This window comes from Truncatella angustata (assembly GCF_020726525.1).
Source record: "Truncatella angustata strain MPI-SDFR-AT-0073 chromosome Unknown BKA67scaffold_7, whole genome shotgun sequence".
Classification (NCBI taxonomy): domain Eukaryota; kingdom Fungi; phylum Ascomycota; class Sordariomycetes; order Amphisphaeriales; family Sporocadaceae; genus Truncatella; species Truncatella angustata.
Genome location: NW_025763387.1, coordinates 2952744 through 2966809, shown reverse-complemented (window position 1 = coordinate 2966809; position 14066 = coordinate 2952744). Strand labels below are relative to the sequence as shown.

General features: G+C 45.9%; 4 protein-coding genes across 4 annotated transcripts; 2 read left to right on the top strand and 2 right to left on the bottom strand.

Moving 5' to 3' along the window:
• Positions 1-212: 212 nt before the first annotated feature.
• BKA67DRAFT_577085 (chaperonin 10-like protein) lies at positions 213-2096 on the top strand. The gene is made up of 7 exons (XM_046103611.1): positions 213-608; positions 661-715; positions 772-918; positions 977-1532; positions 1585-1613; positions 1677-1769; positions 1834-2096. The coding sequence occupies exons 1-7, from the start codon at positions 527-529 to the stop codon at positions 1928-1930; spliced, it is 1059 nt and encodes a 352-aa protein (XP_045955698.1). The 5' UTR covers positions 213-526; the 3' UTR covers positions 1931-2096.
• A 4657-nt stretch (positions 2097-6753) lies between these two features.
• Positions 6754-8002, top strand: BKA67DRAFT_638436 (choline/ethanolamine kinase; the record flags this gene model as incomplete). Its single annotated transcript, XM_046105717.1, has 3 exons — positions 6754-7033; positions 7074-7769; positions 7829-8002. The coding sequence occupies exons 1-3, from the start codon at positions 6863-6865 to the stop codon at positions 8000-8002; spliced, it is 1041 nt and encodes a 346-aa protein (XP_045955697.1). The 5' UTR covers positions 6754-6862.
• A 968-nt stretch (positions 8003-8970) lies between these two features.
• On the bottom strand, positions 8971-10222 carry BKA67DRAFT_521819 (chaperonin 10-like protein; the record flags this gene model as incomplete). Its single annotated transcript, XM_046098316.1, has 2 exons — positions 8971-9801; positions 9854-10222. The coding sequence occupies 2 exons, from the start codon at positions 10220-10222 to the stop codon at positions 8971-8973; spliced, it is 1200 nt and encodes a 399-aa protein (XP_045955696.1).
• A 1222-nt stretch (positions 10223-11444) lies between these two features.
• Positions 11445-13563, bottom strand: BKA67DRAFT_577077 (aldehyde dehydrogenase domain-containing protein). Its single transcript, XM_046103610.1, has 3 exons — positions 12784-13563; positions 12215-12725; positions 11445-12159 (listed from the first exon to the last, which is right to left on the bottom strand). The coding sequence occupies exons 1-3, from the start codon at positions 13230-13232 to the stop codon at positions 11581-11583; spliced, it is 1539 nt and encodes a 512-aa protein (XP_045955695.1). The 5' UTR covers positions 13233-13563; the 3' UTR covers positions 11445-11580.
• Between the last annotated feature and the right edge of the window lie 503 nt (positions 13564-14066).

Here is a 14066-nt window from a genome sequence, read left to right as displayed (position 1 = left end):
TGGCACATAATCAGCGCTAAAATTGCAGCACGTCAGGAAAGTGTGCCGATTGGGTAGGTGCCGCACAACGAGATTTGGCTCTTCCAAGCGTTACAGTACGCACCGCACAGTGTGGCGAACTAACAATAATCTGACCCGGGTACGTTAAGCTTGCCACCCTACCGGGTAGGTATAATGAGTCTCCACAATGTAGTCTTGTATTTGTGCGGACTTGACGGATTACGCCAGAAGTACCTCTAGGTACATACACCCACTGCATGCAGACTTCTGAGAAGAAGGCGGCAGCTCCGCCTTGCTTATTGTATGCATGTATTCACACGGCATCTTGTACTAGGATACATCACTGCAGGAAAGATGAATCCGATGCCGCCTTGGTTATAGTTGGAAAAAGTCATATGATGCTAACCTCTTGGCAGAATACGTTATTTCAGAGTCTAGCATCATCATTACTTTCCAGGATTCGACATTAGCAAATGGTTACTGCATTTGTGAAAATTCATTGTATCTGTCCTCCTTTACAGCCGCAATGACTCTTCCACTCACTATGAAAGCTGTCGTTTTCGACAGACCATACAAAGTCTCTATCCAAGACCGCCCGGTTCCTCGAGGTTGGCTGCTTCTGGCCACGCCCCAGTCGACGGATGTGCTGACAAATACCAGTTCAGGATGATGGAGATATTGTTGTCAAGGTAGAGGCTACTGCTATCTGCGGCTCGTAAGTGTTCTAGTCTGTAAGTTATCGTCGTTTGCTCCGTAACTAAGATTGCGTGGTGATTTGCATGTTTACCGTGGTCTCGAACGTACCACGTCTGGCACCATAATGGGTCACGAATTCACGGGCATCGTTGTCGAAGTCGGACCCAAAGTGCGGACGTTCAAGATCGGTGATAAAGTTGTCTCGCCGTTCACCGTATCTTGGTAAGAATAAAGCACACCAGATTCATTACAAGTTAGATTGCTGCTGATGCTGCCATAGCGGTGACTGCTTCTATTGCAGGAATGGTTGGACGTCCCGTTGTGTCGATTGTCTGGTATTTGGTTCCGAAAGGCTTGATGGTGCCCAGGCCCAATTTGTGCGCGTACCACTCGCTGATAGCACCGCCTTCAAGGCTCCTGAAGGCATCTCAAATAATGCACTGATTTTGATGGCAGATGTATTCCCAACTGGCTATTTCGGCGTGAAGAGTGCCATGGCTATGTCCCCGAGCGTAGATGGGTCTACTATAGTGATTATTGGGTGCGGTCCTGTTGGGCTTTGTGCCATTGTATCCGCTCTTCACTTCCGACAGAGGAACATATTTGCCATCGACGGCATCGAGAGCCGGCTGAAGATAGCCGAGAACCTTGGGGCTATTCCGCTCAATTTCAAGGACGGTTTGGCCAGCATGCAAGAACGAGTTTGGCGGGTGACTGAAGGGCGCGGTGCCGACATGGTAGTTGAGGTCGTTGGCAAGTCGCCAGCCCTGCGAACCGCCTATGAGTTGGTGAGGCCATTTGGTACCATTAGCAGTATTGGCGTGCATAACGCCGAGGTAAATTATAAATTTGCGACACCAAGGTGATATATCTTGCTAACCTTAGAAGATACCTTGGTCGGGTGCTGAAGCCTATGGGTCAGCGATTTCTCTCATGGAAGAAATTATGTGTTTGTCCGCTAATATCTGTCCCGACTTCAGCAAAAACTTGCGTGTGCAGATGGGTCGCTGTCCCGTCCGACATGTCTTCTCCGAATGCCTTCCAGTATTAGAACAAGTTCAAACTCAACTTGAGTGTGTAACCCTCTTCATCTCTAACCCGAAATCTTAAGCTGACACTTCGATTCTCCCATCTTAGATTCATGTTCGATCATATACTACCGCTCTCCTCGGCAGTGGAAGGTTTTGCGGCTTTCGATAGGATGGAGGTGCAAAAGGTAGTATTGAAGCCTTGAGTCTCATCGTGCTACATATGTATGGGAGGTAGAAAGGAAATAGGCATCCTAAGTCTTGACGTAGCCCACCGTTGGAAATGCCTGGTCAGTTTGTTCCATCAATTCATGACACAGCCTGGGCCCAGAGGGTTAGAGTTGGAACTTTATATGAAGTCTTATAACCATGCCACGGCTTTTACAATCACACATTCTTGGTTTGTGCAGTGCCGACACCCATATCCAGCGGCTATTCAAGCCTCTCCACAGAAAGCCAGACTTTCACAATTCCTCAGCGAAAGCAGTGACTCGCAGCTATTGGTGGCGAGTTCGCGGTTTCGCTTGTGCGACCAGACTCGACACCACTCGACCCACAAGGGTATAAGAAGTTACACAGGCCGAGTTTCTGCTCTGGTGAGCCATGGTAGCGCGAGATGCGATTGATGATTCAGTGCTGGACATGTCGGCTCGTCCTATTAAACCTGCCATGCCTTGCTGTGCGTAACAGTCAATAGTTGCATAGTGTTTTGGGAGCGGGTCTTTCTCGTAAGTTCCTCAAGTAATTAAATCATTGCTAAGCTACATACATTCGAGACTGCCTTATAGAGGCCTCAAGCTGAAGTGAAGAGTAAAAGATTACTAAATTAGACTATGGATTACCACCAGCGAATGGGCGCGCTGCATCCTCATCGCCTTCTCTTAAACTTGAATGAGGCAACGCGATCAAACTTTCCTATCAATATTTCCTGAAGGCTGTGATCATTTCTCTGTACTGCCCAGTCAAGAGCTGATCTCCCCCTGTTGTCCAAAGCATGGACATTAGCATTCCATTCAAGCAACCGCTTCACCGTTCCTTCGTATCCGTTGCGAGATGCCCCTATCAACGAAGTAGTCCCGAGATACTCGTACGACTCATCGCGCGCTTCAATATTCGTGTCGTTCTCCCAAACGAAGCTGTACCACGTCTTCATTGCCGTTCTTGGCTGCCCATATCAACGAAGTTTTACGATCATGGCGTGCCTCAATACCAACTCCTCGATAGCCATCAAAGCACGCTCATACAACGAGCAATCTAGACCGTCGTGTTGAGAAAGGTCCCAACCAACTATATTTCGACCTTACCAGCCACCTACTACCATGTACATATATATTGTGTTACCGCACACATGGCTACCCTCTGACACTCAATCTAACCAATCTACTCCTCATAAACTGATTCATTCTAACACGTCGGACCCTTATTTGATAGCTCCATGCTTCAGAAGCAGCCGTACCACTTCTTCGTGGCCGTTGCGACATGCCCATGTCAATGGACTTTGTAATCGTAGCAGGCCTCGACATTAGCCCTATGCTCCAAAATCAGCTATACCATTTCAGTAGAGCCATTCCTAGCTGCCCGTATCAATGAAGTTTGGCCATCGCCACGCGCCTCAGTATTGGCTCCACGTCCCAAAAGCAGCTACACCGCTGGTTTATGACCTTTCCTCCCTACCAACAACAAGAGAGTAAGCTCATTATGCGGGACCTCAATATTCGCCCCATGATCTAATAGCGCTTATACCATGATCTTATGACCAGTCAATACTACCTAGGAATGTGATAGGCTCTTGTAACGGGCTTCAGTAGCGACGTTTTTGTCTAGTAAAAGCTGCACAATAGCATCGTGCCCCTCAGTGATTGCCAAATGAACTGGTGTGCTCTCATCGGATGTATGGATACTGACATCAAGACCATTATCGAGTAGTTGCTGTACCAGTAATTCGTTGCCGTTGTAGTGGATATGATACAAGCATCTAGACTATTGACGGTTTGCTGGCGAATGCGCTGGCGGGTTTTCGACTACAGTAAAGAGACGATCGCTTGTAGAAGGACTAAAGGATATGCGTAAGATATAGTTCGCTGCCCTTAATAACACTTTAAAGTAGACCATACACTATATATGGCTATGCGTCCGCTCCAAATTATACCGAATAAGCCAGAAAGAGAAGGCTATTGTTTATTTGTGTCCGAGTATCATCTATTATGGCGCCGGTCTAACACGGCAGAGCGAAACAGAAGAAGAGACAAGAGCTAGGCTCTTGCCAGGCGATTATGGTTACTTGTAACAATTTTACAGTCATGACGAACGATTAGCTCGTTTTGTTTGACTCACTCACAAATTCATAGCTGCTCGGGCTTATCGGGAATAACGTTGAATACCTCGCATCCACAATTCATCTCTAGTAACACTGCAGCAAAAAAGAAAAGGGGGGGAGACATTTAAGAATATCAGTTCATCAAGATAGGCAAAACAGATAAATTTGGCACATGGTGGGATTGCTAAATAAAAAAAATCGAGAGAGTAACACTCCGATATGAATAGATTGCGACAAGTCTCACTCCTAACGCTATAATCTCGAGGAATGCTCGCCTAAAAAATAAAGATAAAAAAGCCGTCACTTGGCAAACGAACATGATATACACAAGACTCAGAAAGAGGATAAAGAGATGGTGCATTAAACACTCATTGAATTGGACTTCATTTGCAGAATAAAATTCGACTTCTTCTTCATCATTTCCTTAATACTGAACCACTCGACAACTATGGCGGGCTGTCTTTGCATGAGATGCAGGTACCTTAAGAGATCAGGGCGGAGTTCTGGGTCACTCCTTACAACGGAAAGAGTTATGTCGCCGGACTACCATGAATTTCCAACTACTCCACCTCTAAAACCTGCAAGATCGGAACGAAAACAATGAGAAGAATTGTCAAAATGGAGTGTGCGAATTATCACACCTGTAACGAACTTAGCAAATCTCTTTGATGATAAAAAATTTGAGAGCCTATCGAAGGGTTATCTCCTCAATCTGCACGATATTCCCACTGGCTGGGAAGTCCATTTCGTAAATACCAGTCACCTTCTAAGCGAGAATTAGCGCGGCGTCTAGAAACAATCGAGGCGCGAAATAAAGATCTGGCTAAACAGCTTGAATCTCTGCAAAAGGGACTGTAGCATATTTCGAAGGATCGAGGCAAAATAAGAAGGCAACTATTCCGGCGAAGTCGAGGAGAACGTAAGCCATCGGATCGAGTCGAAGCGGGCTATTTACCGGAGATGAAGTAATTAATCATTGGTTGAAGCCGCTTGTTCACAAGACGGCTCTCGCTTGTCCTTTGTATACTACGTACAGAGTAGTGATGTTATCATATTAATGGCAAGGCGATGATTTGAGCCGCAATCCGATGTCCGCCGTACACCGGTCTAACCGTGCCTAGGATCTGTGATCATGCTGTGCCTGAAAGAGCCACACGAAGCGGCAAGACCTCCCTGCGAGCCTGGCAAGGCGCGTCAAGCTATCCTTCGAATATTGAGTAGCGGAGACGACCCGGACCGAATCATGTCGATTTTTGGGGTTGAAACCCAGTTCTAGCACTTCGTCAGGAGGCTTCGATTCGCAGAACTTTTCTAACCGGGAAGATTGGGTTCTCATGCCGAGCAACATCAAGCAGTAGTTAACCCCAACTAAGACTTTAAGACAGCCGCCTGTAGCCGGAAAGGCCTACTCTTCCAATATAAATCCCCTGAACGTAGTATTATACGTAATTATAAGAGATCAAGATACGGTGCTTGCCTTAATATGTAGGAACTTACGACAGAACGACTTGCGTTAGGTAATATTCCCATCTAATATAAGGTCGATGATTGCATTCATAGCATATTCGAAAACTTCTTTGTCAATACCTTGCTGGCCGCTAGATGTCGTAACTTTTGTATCAAGTTGCTTATATCCTTCCTCGGTCAGTGAGTTTGCCTCGTCTCTGCTTTTGACTAGCTTGTCTTTCTAGGGATGCTTGAATTGACTTGGCGCGCGATTTAATTAGTTGTTAATATCACAAGTCATATGAGTATTTACCAGCAGGTAGTTCACGATCGTGGTGTAGTTCATTGAGTTCTATGAGTTCCAACAATGACGAAATATTTGGTAGTTTCAGTCCTGAATTATGCTTGGGCACATGATTATTACACCTCGTATACGATTTATCACATATTATATCTGCCAGTCCCAGCATTCTTTTTGCCACAGCTCTGAGTTCTTCGCATGCAGCCAGGGTTCTGCTTTCCTTCAACCACCATTAACAAGTATTCCCCAAATCACAGAGCAGGTATCACCTGAGGCTGTGGGTTTTAATTCTTCCCGTCTCAGATAAATGCAACTAGTCTAGTACAGGTCGAGAAAAACAATGGAAATGCCCTTCCATTGACGGATAACAGTATGATTAAAATCTGCCTTTAGCAATCTGGATTGCGCCTTATCGGCCGTGACGTTGATCATGTTCACCAAGTCCTCTCTGTATTTGGCTATTGGGTCAATGCCATCTCTGTCTCTGTCTACAGAAAATAGGAACCCGCCATCTTCAAAAATAGTGCCAGGAGTCATCCTCGTAGTATACAATGCTGCTTGTGTGGCTGGGTTGATAGGTGAACCATTAAAGTCTGCATCAATCAACACTCTGCAAAGCTGCCAATAGGCGACAATAGGAGCAGAAGATGATACATAAGGGCCTCGGTCAATACTTAATCCCGCTTATCGATAACCACGGATCTGGCGTACTGAATGACCATAAATTCACCGTCTTGCATAGATGCTGATTGTATGTTGCGCAGCCTTAGCGCTTATAGCCTGTAGAAAAGTAGAATACTTGGCACAGCCTTGGTGCTAGGTTAGGTTAGTCCATGTGACCAAGGTTGCTAATCAACCAGCTTAGGACCAATAACATGACTCACTCGGCGTAAGACCATAGGTTGTCTTAGTCTAATTTATGACTCTGATCAAACCACAAACCTGACATTCAATTTTTTCCCGTTCATTTACAAGCTGTCCTAGTTGCTTCGTAGTTCGTTACATAAACAAAGCGCTCCTTTTTCTTTTTTTCGTCTCCTTGTTCCTCTAAGGGCCACGTACATATTGAAGAAAATGATGGCCACGCCAATATCCGTTCCTGTGGCTTTACCCAAAGACAAAGCTCCGGACAAGAAGATAATCAGACAAATTATCGGCACACTTCTGACAAGAGAATGGCCGTTCGTGCATCCAGATAGTCTGGCAATGGCATACCATACCTCATCTGGCAATGCCCACTGTCCGGTGGAAACGCCCAACGCCGGCTAACAGTGCACCCATTGAGCCATTGAAAGTCTTCATCAAATTCCACAAGGAGACTGGTGCTGAAATAGAAATATTCAAGCATCTGGTACCAGGCAAGCATAAAGAAGCATTATTTTGCTACGAGTACGGTCAAATCGGACTGGGAGCCAAAGTTTACGGATTCTTCAAAACACAAGATGGTGCGTTCGGAAGAATTGATGAGTTCCTGGACGCACGTAACCTTCAACCAGAGGATGTTGAGAATGCGATTATTCGAGCGGATATTGCTAGAGGCCTAACACAGCTTCATGCCATGAAGAACTCATTGAAGAAGAAGGCAATAGAACTATATTATGGCGCGATCATTAATGGGCTTGACAGCTATCATAAGATGGACAAGTTGAAAGCACTTGGTCGGGAAGGAGGAGTGAATGTGGATGCCCTGATTGACTACAATTTTGGGGCGAGGTTGAGGAAAGTTGTAAACAGGCTAAAATCCATGGGAGGGAAAACAGGGTTGTGCATTCATGACGTCCAGTTCATGAACGTGTTGGTGAAGAATGATCCCAAGAAAGGAGAGAGCAAGATCACACTAGTCGACTTTGAATTCGTAATGCAGAACTATCGAGCTTTTGACATCGGCGAACACTTTATGCAAAAGATGTTCAAATGGTTCAATGCAGAAAACAAGCTAGCGGACTGCAGGAAGTACACAAAGGAAGAGAGATACACTTCTGTCAGGAATACGTAAACCAGTGGAACAAACTGACCAATGAATCGGATACTTGGGAATAGGTCCTTATGGAGTCCGAACTTGGATACCTGTTGGCCATTACCTTTGATGTCCACAACATGCTATGCATTATGTACGAAGAGGATGACAAGAATCCTTTAAACCTTATTGGACTTAACAAGCTCTTCGATGAGTTTATGGATCAGTATACTAAGCTTGGGTTGGAAGGCTTATAATCAAGTACTAGCTATCATAGAGCAAATAAATACAACCGCGAGTTTTGTCAAATGCCGTTCGCAGCCAATTGTGAAGATCCACCGTCGAAGGCATCGCTACAACTGATACACAACTGGTTGCTATGGGTATCGGTGAGAGCCTACCCAGATTGACCTGCATCATTATTGTAACAGTCTGATATCGCTGCATCGTAGTACGCGATGACAAAGTTAAGATAGCTAATGCAATGGGAGGGTCCTATCACGAATTTGCACGAACGGCACAATTTGAATTAAGTCGCTAAGTACCATGACTTTCAAATTTGAGCACTAAACTTAAATAGAGGCGCATCGCACCAATTTCCAAAACGATAAAGATGAACTTGTGCCGTTAGTTTCACGTTGTTCAAACTCTTGCAAGCTAACTGATTGCCCATGTATAAGAGAATCAGATTGTATGAATCGCCGCAGATGGGCTAGTGCATTGTAAGCAAAGTGCTGGAGCTCGTATTCGAAGCACGAACTTTAATTAGAGAACCAGTCACTCTGCTCACCTATTTGTCAAGAGTGATGCCATCAAAATTGCAGAACCCGTGCCATAGACATAAGTCGTGAAAGCTGAAGGTGGTAAAGATATGGGGCGAGCTTAGTGCGCTGGTCGCGGCGCTGGGATACGGATCAAGCAACTAAAAAAACCAGAAAAAACCAATTTGAAAGCATTTATGTAAGCAAGCATTCAATACACTATGCGACTAGGTTCTTCTGTGGTAGTCAGCCTATATAGCTTACCACTACTCAGGACCTTTTGAGCCTAAGGGTATCCCAAATCCAACATTAAAGAACTGGCTGAAGAATCTGGAGAGGTAGGAACGAAGCGCATATCACACGTCAATTAATGGTAGTCTAGAATTTCTAGTTAATCCGGCCAAATACCAGACGAGATAATGCACACCTACTAAGACCGAAATTGAGACGTGATGCGATATATGCTACATCCGCACGACCAGCTTCTTTCCTTTCAAACTACCCCTTTTCAGCATCTCAAGCCCTTCCTGAACGGCGTCAAGACCTCCTTCGATGATATGGAGATCAGGTAGAATGACACTTCCACTCTCCAGCAGATTCCCAAGCTCTTCCGTATAGCAAACGTTGGTTTTGTCTAGTACAAACTGCTTCATTTCTACCGTGTGCACCACGACATTCTCCGGTACCTCCTGAGACCCCGACATCATGGCCAGTGGCGCAAAGGCCACTATCACTTCCGTCGAGACAGACCTTAGACATATCGCCGCTGTCTTTGTTCCTACAAGATCGATTGCTCTCGTGATCCTACCACTGGTATTGTCGCGAACCTCTTTGATAAGTTGGTCATCGGACTTTCCATCTCGAACGACCACATATGATGCTCCCAGCTTCTCTGATAGCGCTTTCGTTTCTGCAGAGGTTACAGTAATTACGTTCAAGCCACTGTGAACGGCAAGTTGTGTAGCAAACTGACCAGTGACCGTAGATCCTCCCCAGATCAGCAGCCACTCCGTCTTTGATACCTCGATTGTGGAAGATGGCGTCGGCACTCCCAACCATTTCCAGAGAGTCATGCCAGCTGTTAATGCAGCCACACCAAGGCAAGCCGCGGCCTCGAAGGGAACTGTGCTGGGAATGGGGAGAACTGTGTGCGAGGGTACCACGACATACTCTTGAAAGCAGCCGGCACGGACGTCCTTATAATATGTACTCGTCCATACCCTCTCGCCCTCGTTGAATTTTTCAACACTTCGGCCAACCTGTGTTACAACTCCAGACATTTCTCGCCCAGTAACCTGATATTTGTCAGTTATACACACTTATACGGACGGAGGTGGGGACACGTACGTGAGGAAATTGTGGCAGACAGAAGTTGTAATCAACAGACTTCCAGTCAATAGGATTCAAGCCAACAAAATGGCTGCGGATCATGATCTCATCGTCGCCAACAGCTGGCATGGGAAAGTCGTGCCGGATCTCATACTTTCCCTTCTCTGCTACAACAAGAGCTTTCTGGGTCTGCGCTGGGATCTCCTGGGATAACGAAGTGGCAGAATCTTCGGACGTAGTACTGGAACTCTTTCCTGCCTCAATCACCACCTGGGCCAAGCCACGGCGTCTTCTGATTGAATTTGATCTGATCCTCTGTAGTAGCGACCGAACCGATTTCCACGAATTACGGCTTTTGGAAGTTTGCCCAGGACGAATATCAGTCATCTCGATCACAGCGAATTGTACGCTCCCGATTCTCGACCACTGAATTGGCTCAGGTAAACTCGGACAACACCGTTGATGGCGTTGGTAAGATGTTGCACAGCAAAAGTTATGATATAAGCGGCTCATGGAGAAATCCGTTATTGCCGAGAATCACTGACAAGCCTAACGAATGAGAAAAAGTCACCGGCAGCGCTAATCCACCTATCTAACAACTTGTCCTATCATCTTGCACATCTTGGGCGTCGCAGACAAGCTTGGCCAGCTAAGGGTTGGGAGTGTGGCGCTCCGAAAGTCACGACAACATTGCATGAGATTGCACCATCTGTCGGAATTTCATTATCGGCTGTCGGCGTGAATCATCGGAGCTTGGCCGAAACCTCAACGTCAAGTGTTTCAATATGCCTCGGCACAAAAACAATCTTAGTAGGCCCTTCAGTAGAATGTCGAATGAGAATTAATTTGGCAGCAAAATTCGTTCGTGAAACGTTTTGCATCCCATGGCCTGCTACATCAAATACCTTGGGTTGGTCTAGCCTAGTCAATGACAATTGCACGCTTATGGCGGCTTGAACGCGGTCGTCGCCGTCTCGGCCATTAAAGCCCAAGTTGAGCCTCCATACATACCTTTTCGTCAAAACGTGTAAGCTCGTCGCAATCTACCATTTACACTTACTTTCAAGCAAATATGGGAGAGACAAATTGAATTGTATAGCAGGCCGTAGCTAGGCTTGCTAATTTGAGAACAAACACATCGCAATAAACCGAGCTTTGGGCTTTGGCGTCGCGCAGATATTGGCGCAGCCCGCTAGTGACGCTGAGTCTACCGTCTATGGAGGCTTCAACAAGTTACTGATTATTTTGATTTGCTCGTTGACCAGACCCAGCTATTCTGCATTACTTCCAATGGGGCTTTAACTATGGTGCATAATCAACTATAGCGCTGGTGCCCATTTGTGAGTTAATCGGTTGTAGTGTTTCGGTGGCCCCAATATGCAAGTGACTTCATGTTTACCTGTCTACTATCAGGCCTGATCAGTCCGTCCAGCTTCCGGTCACTGCGCTTGTTAGCTTGCGATGGTGATTGAATAGAGATGTGAAGAAAACAAGGGCATGGTGAAAACATTGCCTCCTCGTGTGACACTCAATCGCGAGTATTGGGGAGTTACTAGCGCATCGCGAATCGGCAAGACAAATATCAATTGAAACCATAAGCAAGTATATTCCACAATCTAATTTTTGAATCTGTCGCGCTGTATATTTAACCACAATTATTGTTCAACTGGCACTGACAGGCTTATCAATCCGTATCTTTCTGTTCTTAAATACATACACCTACCTTATATTGTTACCTTACATAGTTACATTGGAATATGTAGAGTCCGCACAACTGTGAACACCTGCCTACTATATTCACCTCCTTCCCTCCCTGTGCCTGAGTTCTTCATACCACCGAAAGGTGTTCCCAATTCTCTGACAAGCCAGCAATTTACCCATACCAAGCCTGCTTCAATCTGCTCACCAACCCTACGCATTCTTGCACCGTCTTTAGTTAGCAGCACGGCGGCTAAACCATTGGGGTTATCGTTGGCGAGCTCGATGGCTTCCTCTTCAGAGCTAAATTTCGCAATAGTCACGACAGGACCAAAGATCTCTTCCCTCATGATACGCGATGATGTGGGAACATCCGTGAGAATGACTGGATCTATCCACAAACCCTCCTGGGGATCCAATATTGGTAGCGATCCTGCAACGAACGTCGCCTTTTCAGAGATAGCGAGCTCTAAGTACGATCTGATCTTGTTGTAGTGAGAAATTGATACGACTGCTCCCAATTTCCCTTCCCGGTGGTAGTTCTCTTTGACATATGAAGTAAAAGCTGAAACAAAACTTTCATAGATATCTGAATGAACATAGATGCGTGAGCCGCAAAGGCAAATCTTTTGGTGGTAAGCCTTACAAGCATTAATGGTGCTCACGTTATCCATTGCTTACCTCTCCTTGGTTTTCAAATGCTGCCATTGCTGCAGTTTCCACTGCCTTGGTGAGATCTACATCGTCAAAGACGAGAGTAGGATTCTTGCCACCTAATTCAAGCGACAAGTGTTTGTAGATCTGATCCGCAGTGTCTCTCCTAATCTGTATACCTGTTGCGGTTCCACCAGTGAAGCTCACTCCCTTCACGAGAGGACTCTTGACTAGTGCTGATCCGGTGGTGGGACCATCCCCAAATACCACATTTACAACTCCCGGTGGCAGCTCAGCTAAACGAAAGACTTCGGACAAGAGAAATGCAGACATTGACGTCACCTCAGAGGGCTTGGCGACCGCTGTGCATCCAAATGCGAGACATGGTGCGATCTTCCATGTGAGCAGGTATAAAGGCATATTCCAAGGTGAGATCAACGCAAAAACACCAGTCGGAGAACGGTGCTCATAAGTCAAGGCAACACCATCGATCATTCTTGCCGATGTTTCTTGATGTAAAATGAATGATGAAAAATAGCTGTCATCCCGTTAGTCCAAGGAACAGATAGATATATACTATATCGAAACCAGCTTACTTGAAATTCGTGACGGCACGGTCTACTTCCACTCTGGCACGAGCCAAGGTCTTTCCCTGATCGATGCTTTCCCATATTGCAAAGATTTCCTTGTTCTCCTGAATAATTTGGGCCACTCGTTGCAAGAGTTTAGACCGAGTTGCGACTGTAGTTTTGCTCCATGTCCTGAACGCATCTGTCGCACTCGCCAAGGCCGCATCAACCTCTTCGGCGCTGCTGACAGGTACCTTCGCGAAGATACGTCCTGTCTTTGGGTTGATCGCATCAATATGCTTTGTTGATGACTTGTAACCGTTTGCCACGAAGTTCTCGATCACCAATGTATTCTGTGTTCCCTGAGCATTCATGAATGCTTTCGCTTTATCTACAGAGTCACAGCTCCAAGCATCGCGGATAGCAGCACAACGGGCATCATCTGTTACCAGACCCATCATTTTTCTTCTTCCCATCCAATTTCAAAGACAAGTGTGCTGCGTGCGACTTTCAGAGAAGTATGTCATTCAATAGGCCGCTCTCTTCGGATCGCAATTGCGGCACGGTCTCCCAACTGTTGCGTTTACGATACATGTCTGCGTCTTCCGTTCTCATAATGCCAACCCCACTCAAGACTGCCCACTGTGCGGCACTTGGAAGCTCATGATCGACCTTGTCGGAAGCGGAAAGAGTCATGATTGGCTCTGATAAGACGGAGCCCGTAGGCGATCAAAGTGTCACCCCGGCTGGCACCTAGGTTAGACTAGGTTAGGCTTGTCTAAAAGATGGAGGACATGGCTAACCTAGTCAGAGCCTGGAGGATGTTAAACGAGAATCAGACAAGCTGAGGGGTGGCCCCCCCTGCGAAGAAAAGATTGTGACCCGTGCACAACGTGACCTGAGGGGTGCCCACGAGTAAAGCTAAGGGACACTATGGGGTCGCGATGTTTTGATTGGCCGATACTTTTTTATGCATAGCAGACAGGAATTGATAGCTACTGAATGAATTAGATTGGCGTGCACAAAAACCATAGCCTTGCGAATTGCTCAATATAGCCTTGCCAACCAGTTCTGAATTAATCCTGAATAGATTTTCACCTTACCTTTGACTTCACTATAAACCTCTAACTACCCTTTTATCGATAACAATATTTCGTATCTAGTCGCGTACAGAATTAATTAGAAAGCAAACAACAAAATATCGTACAAAAGGATGATAAGTTACCAGAATCGGTTATGAAGTAGAGACTTGAGGGCTTATACAAGCACTTCATAAATCCAACCAACCATATTATTACAAAAACACTCAC

Bases quoted from the DNA above. Each gene is read 5' to 3' on its own strand.
- BKA67DRAFT_577077 (XM_046103610.1), bottom strand. From the start codon at position 13,232: ATGGGAAGAAGAAAAATGATGGGTCTGGTAACAGATGATGCCCGTTGT. The intron at 12,726-12,783 runs GTAAGCTGGTTT...ACGGGATGACAG, and splicing joins CGTGCCGTCACGAATTTCAA to CTATTTTTCATCATTCATTT. The intron at 12,160-12,214 runs GTAAGCAATGGA...TACCACCAAAAG, and splicing joins CATTTGAAAACCAAGGAGAG to ATTTGCCTTTGCGGCTCACG.
- BKA67DRAFT_577085 (XM_046103611.1), top strand. From the start codon at position 527: ATGACTCTTCCACTCACTATGAAAGCTGTCGTTTTCGACAGACCATAC. The intron at 609-660 runs GTTGGCTGCTTC...GACAAATACCAG, and splicing joins AGACCGCCCGGTTCCTCGAG to TTCAGGATGATGGAGATATT. The intron at 1,614-1,676 runs GTCAGCGATTTC...TCCCGACTTCAG, and splicing joins TCGGGTGCTGAAGCCTATGG to CAAAAACTTGCGTGTGCAGA.